Consider the following 6000-nt stretch of genomic DNA (forward strand, 5'->3'; position numbering starts at 1 on the left):
TCCCTTGGAGCTCCGAAAAACCATCTTGAAATTTCATCCTTAACTATTGTTTCTGACTTTTGTCCTCTAAAGGCCTTCTGCTTGGCTGATGATGTGTGAGCATTCACATAAACAGGATGTATTCCTGCTTCCTCGAAAGAATCTTTCAACCTAAGTAAAATGTAACTCATGGTAGTGAATTGTTTTTATAACTTTTTTTTTTTGTCTCCAGCTGTAACTAGCTGGTGGGACAGGTAAATATTCTCTAGTGAATTTAGATGTCAAGCCCAACTTGCCTTAGCAATGTCTATTGGTCTTTCATAATCTTCCTGCAGAAGAGCTAGGGTCCATACCTGCCTGTTCTGTTTGCCTCCCCAGTTTCTCTTATAACAATCTGGACTTGTTGAGAGAAACCTTCCCCTTATTGTGTGCTTTATTCTTTGATAATAGTTTGACATTTGTTCACTAATCACATTCAAAATCTCTCTCTGTAGTCCTGAACTATTTCTCTGATCAAGTCTCTACCAGAAGTAGTTTCCTACTATATATAGTAGAAAACCATATTTCTTTCTTTTCTTTTCTTTTCTTTTCTTTTCTTTTCTTTTCTTTTCTTTTCTTTTCTTTTCTTTTCCCTTTCCTTTTCTTTTCTTTTTTTAACCACTAGGTTATATTCTTATTTAGGCTTGGGAATCATTGGAGGTTCTCTGAAAAGTCTGATAATACAGACTAGTTTGATGACAAGGGATTTGGATATAAATGAGATCTGGAGGAACTCACAGTGTAGGGAGATAAACTCATAATAATAAATACAAGAAAATGGATTTTAGTTATTCACTGCTACAATAGCTCTGAGGAGGAAAATATTACATATATTTGAGAGGGTTTTTATTATAAAGAAGGTGATTTTGGCTGCATGGCTTTCCAGAGACCCAGAGTACTTATTGTACATGATTTGTCTAGAAAATAGTAAGAGTTACAGTGTGAACAGAAGAAACTTTGCTATGGGGGATATCATCCATGAGAGATTGAGAAAAATGGGGCCTGATTTAAAAGGATTTTGCTAGCTAAATTTAGGAGACTGAATTTATCATGTAATGATAGAGGGGAGGCAGTAGAGGACACATATATTTGACTGACAACACAGCAGAAGCATCAAAATAGAGCCTTTTTCCTAGAAATTATAATGCAGACTTCAGCAATACTCATAGGATCATACCATAAATTGCAGGTGACATCCTAGGAGAAGTGAGATGCCCTATTTGATGATTTCTAACTTTTTTTCTCACTGGTGTTTGTGCTTTTGAGTAATTTTGGAATTGATGGCTCATGAAAATTAATCAAAGATCATGAGGGACAGTTGATTAAATTAATCCCAGACCCAGTGAGAACTCAAACTATTTTATAGTGGTTTTCAAACAAACTGCTAAGTTCTAATTTGGATAATAATCACATATATAACTAAAATTCCTTCAAATTAAAAATTTCTTCAAGATAGAATATACCTTTCTAATGCTGGCTGGAAGAACTGGTAATGTAAGTTATTAGTGTGGATCATCATGCTTGGGGGATTTAAGAGGAATTTAACTTCTCAAGATCCAAGATCTGGGACAATTTTGATATAAGATAGGGAGAAGTGAACTTTGGATGAGTTGAGGATTCAAAATTTAGGAATTTGAACTCTTAATGACTGAAAATGGTATAGGCCTTTGGAATGGAGGAAAATACTTTCTTACTCTGAGGAATATACACTTTTGTGTTGCTTTTTCTGAGTTTCTTTTCTTCTTTTGTAAGGGAGTCTTTTTCAGACAATTTTCAGATTAATGGAAACTCCCTACAAAGAAATTCATTCAAAAAAAAAAAAAAAGAGAGAGAGAGAAAGAAAAAGAAATTCATTCAGGTTGAAGTTGACCCTTATGAAAAAATACAGAGTTTTACTTAAAAATCACAAGAAAAACAGCAGATTAGAAATGAGGTAACTTAATCCAGCTAATCTGCTTATTCCCCAGATGCTCTCCAAAAGAGCTCTACTGGACCCCATCGTTTTCCCTCAACAGAAAGTTCCCTAAGTGCTTATACTCGTGATGTTCCCATCTTTCTGGCCAATTCCACTTGTTCTTAATGCCCATTTCAGAGTCTTATTTGAAGCTGACCTCACTGACCTCCTCCAGCACACATTCTATAATTTCTTCTTCCCCCACGATCCTAGAACTAGATGTGGTTTTTCATCATGTTCTTTATCACATGTATCTGAGCTCTTTGTTAGAGTATTGGTCTCTTACATAGACTGTGCATTCTCCTGGCCAGGAACAACATTGTGACTGTATCCTAATCTAATAATGCAATGCTGCCTGGTTTGTGTTAGCTTCTCAACAAATGCCAAATAAGGCAAGGGGAAAGATTAATGGACAATAGCTCTTGAATTTTGGGCATCTGACTTATTGACATGTTTGTATCACCTTTTGTCTTGCAGAGGATCAAATTCCCAGGGGCTTCCCTACCATTGACATGGGCCCACAGTTGAAGGTGGTTGAGCGTACACGCACTGCCACCATGCTTTGTGCAGCCAGTGGGAATCCGGATCCAGAAATAACTTGGTTTAAAGATTTCCTGCCCGTCGACACAAGCAACAACAATGGCCGTATTAAGCAATTACGATCAGGTAGGGTCTTGTTACTGTTTCCACTAACTCTTAGAGAATTTTTTTTTTTAGCTTTCTTTCTCTTTATTTTTATTTTAATTTCATTTGATTTAATTTTAATTTTTAGGTATTGATTTTTCTCCCTCTTCTCTTTCTCTGTTATTTAATGTGTTGTCCATGTTTGTGATGTCATAGCCTGTTTCAGAGTCTGTCTTTCTCTCTGTGTGTTTTGCAGCTTCTGTTTAATCCACATTGCTCACTGCTGTGACTGTATTTTTGATGATTTTTTTTTAATTTACTGCTTTTCTGCAGTATTTGATGGATCCATTTTCTCCTCTTTCTTTCTTCTCTCTCTGTTTTCTTTTGAAACAAATTTATTTCAACATTGGACTTCATTCAGAACTTGCAAGGAGCTCCAATGGTTGTATCCATTAAAAACCAAAATATTCATATTAAACACCAAAATGATTCAATTTTATTAAAGTGTGTTTTCTCTGTCTCTTATGCATTTGAACTCATCAAAGTACCAAAGTTTAGTTAAGTTTGGTCACATCTGCTTTCTTTTCACTAATACATAAATGACAGAAATGTTATCTCATGAGTAACCAGATGTATTTTTTCGAAAGTCCTTTACAAAATACCAATGCAAGGAGGGGATTTTTATTAATATTATTGTTATATTCTTGTGAGTGAGCATTTTCTACACATAAGCCACAGTAGTGTGCGCCCACACTAAAGAGTTTTGAACCCTCCAGTGACTGGATCTACAGAAGTCTGCTTTTGGTGTAGACTCCAGCTTTTGCTGCTTCCTCCTCTTTCCCCTGGCTGCCCTTTTCTCCCTCTCCCACCCCCATCCCAAGTTCATCCCTTTGCTCTCTTTAGATTAAAGATAGAGATAATTCTAAATTTCTTAAGTTTTAGAGCCTGTCCCTAGGCAATTTCACCGGGACATGTAGTAATAAGCTGTTTACTTTGACGTTGGGAGTTATATTGATATAGAATTCTAAGTTGTTTAACTGCCTGTCTTCCCAGAATTCTCAGCTTTTGACCTGTCCTGTGATGTTAAAGCGTCTTGTTAACTGCCTTTTTTGCTTGTTGTCAGCAGAATTGTGTAGATTAGCATTCTGTTATTGTAAATAAAGAATTAATTATTCACATGTAACATAGATGATTTAGTATATAAAGCTTTAACTCTGAAAAATTTGTACCAAATTATAAGGAATATAATAATATTTTTATGCTGTCTTTCTTCTCTCCGTATTTAAATCTCCAGAATCTATTGGTAAGTGCTTAGTTCTGAAGCGCACTTCACCCTCACTAATTTCCATATCCAGAATATTATTATTATTATTATTTTATTATTAATAAAATGCATGGCATGCATTTTACTAACTGTCAGTGTAGACACCAGATCTCGGTAGTGGCGCGCACACGCACACATCCACAGATCCGTTATTGTAAGAACACTGTGTACAAAAATAAAATAATACACAAGTTATATCACACAAATGTAGCATAGTGAGTAGCATAAGATATTCAATCAACAGTGTTTGTTTCCAGTTAGTCATTAGTATTTCCTATAACAGTATATATATATGCGTACCTATATATATACTTAAACAGATTAGCCAGGATTTTTCCTAAACTATGTCTTTAAAAAGTATCGTTTAGTTTTTTGGGTTTTTTTTTTTTTTAAGAATATGAGGCATATAAGATATAATTCTAATCCTATATGACCCCAGACCTATGAACTCAGTTGTTTCTCTGAGAAAAGCAATGCTGCCTATTGTGGTCTTTGCCCTCTGTGGTATAATGCAACTTGCTTTTATAATCTAATAATACTATCTAATATATTCCTGTTTTACCAGTATAGTAATTCAAGTTTCTTTTAAGACCTTATTTAATTCTGTAAATCTAATTTAATTCTTCTCCCCAGCCCTAGCCTCCTCCTTCTCGTACTAATGCTTCTTCTTTCTAATCTTATTTGCATTCATATTATCCACCCAGGTGGTACACCAATAAGAGGTAAGAGTGCTGAACTAACGTTCACAGAATGATCTTGCTCATTCTTTCTGTCCTGTCATCACTCCCATCTTTGTCTTGTTTTCAAACTCATTCCAATAATATGTCCATCAACTTTATTTTTCCCCTTTGTACTGTTTGGTTATGATCAGTGACTCTCATATTGTGAGTTTTCCTTTTCTTTTTCTTTTCTCTTTGTTTTGTTCGTTTCTTTCTTTATGGAGATGATTATTTAAGTTGTGATATGCTTCAAAGAAAGCATATCCAGGTCTTTAGACCACAGACCAGTCACAGCGTACCATCTGTCCCTCTTTTTTTCCTTTTCTTCTTCTTCCTTTTTCCTTTTTTTCTTTTTTTTTTCTTCTTTTTCCTTTTTTTTTGTCCAACCGGAGAAAAAAAAAGATCATTTTTTTCTTCCTTAGCTGTTCTTGTTCTGGACCAAAGCCAAGATGGTCTGGAGAACAGTGGCAGACATGCAGAAGACAGCCTGGAACATCTGCTTTTTGTCTTTATCTTTCAAAAGGTTTTTGCTTTTGTTCTTCAATTCTTTTTTCTCTTACTGTCTTAAAAGTCAAAGAATGACTCCCCTTTCCACCTGATCCCACTCGCCTACAACCTGACAGCAATGCTTTTTTCCCCCACTTCTTTTTTTCTTGGAATACTCGCTTCTGGATTTTTGGGTCTTCTGTCCTTCAGGCTATGGAAACAAAAGGTGCTCCGTATTCTTGGTGGTATGTGATATTGCTGGTTTGTCATACTTTGACTCAGTGTGCATTTCTTTTAGAATTCTTGTTTTGGATTTTTCTTGGGGTTTTGTGACACCACACTGCTAATCCCACTGGTGGATTTTGATGGGTGTCTTAGGGGATCCGTCTCGAGGTCCTCAAGCAGTGGCTGGTTGGTTCTTCCTTGCTGGCGTAGGCCGTGCTTTTTAACTTTTTTAAAACCTTCTAATTCAACTGCTCTTTGTTTTTCAGCAAATGTAATAAATGATTGTAAGTCGTGGCAAACTGTCTTTCTTTTCTTAAAAATCTGCATGTCTTAAGGGAGTTTTGTTTCTTTAAGTAATATTTTCATGATATATAATGACTAATTTTAATTTTTTGCTTTGTGCAGCCTTTTTGTACTCGCTGCGTATTTTTGCCTTTCTTCAGCAGAAGACTTTCTTGAAAACCCGGCCTGGTTTTTTTTGAGCATACCTATCTTTTGCGCCACTTTTGGTACCCAAATGGAACAAAACAAAACCACACCAAAAATTAATCTTTTGTTTGATTTAAAAGCCATACTTCCTTGAAGCAGCCTCACCCATCTTCATTTTATTAGTCTAGGAAATGAGAGTATTAATTATGACTAGAAGTCTT

General features: G+C 35.5%; 1 protein-coding gene across 35 annotated transcripts in view; it reads left to right on the forward strand.

Moving 5' to 3' along the window:
- PTPRD (protein tyrosine phosphatase receptor type D) overlaps positions 1-6000 on the forward strand; it is a 2222827-nt gene that overhangs the window by 2022245 nt on the left and 194582 nt on the right. For 24 of the 35 annotated variants that reach the window (XM_058695354.1, XM_058695368.1, XM_058695360.1 and 21 more), the window contains 2 exons: positions 2450-2638; positions 4625-4642. In XM_058695354.1, coding sequence (XP_058551337.1) covers positions 2450-2638; positions 4625-4642 — 207 coding nt within the window. Of the gene's footprint in view, positions 1-2449; positions 2646-4624; positions 4643-6000 lie in introns of all 35 variants that reach the window. The other 11 variants (XM_058695365.1, XM_058695388.1, XM_058695372.1 and 8 more) reach the window with 2 other exon arrangements.

The sequence above is a fragment of the Neofelis nebulosa genome, chromosome 12, assembly GCF_028018385.1.
Source record: "Neofelis nebulosa isolate mNeoNeb1 chromosome 12, mNeoNeb1.pri, whole genome shotgun sequence".
NCBI lineage: Eukaryota > Metazoa > Chordata > Mammalia > Carnivora > Felidae > Neofelis > Neofelis nebulosa.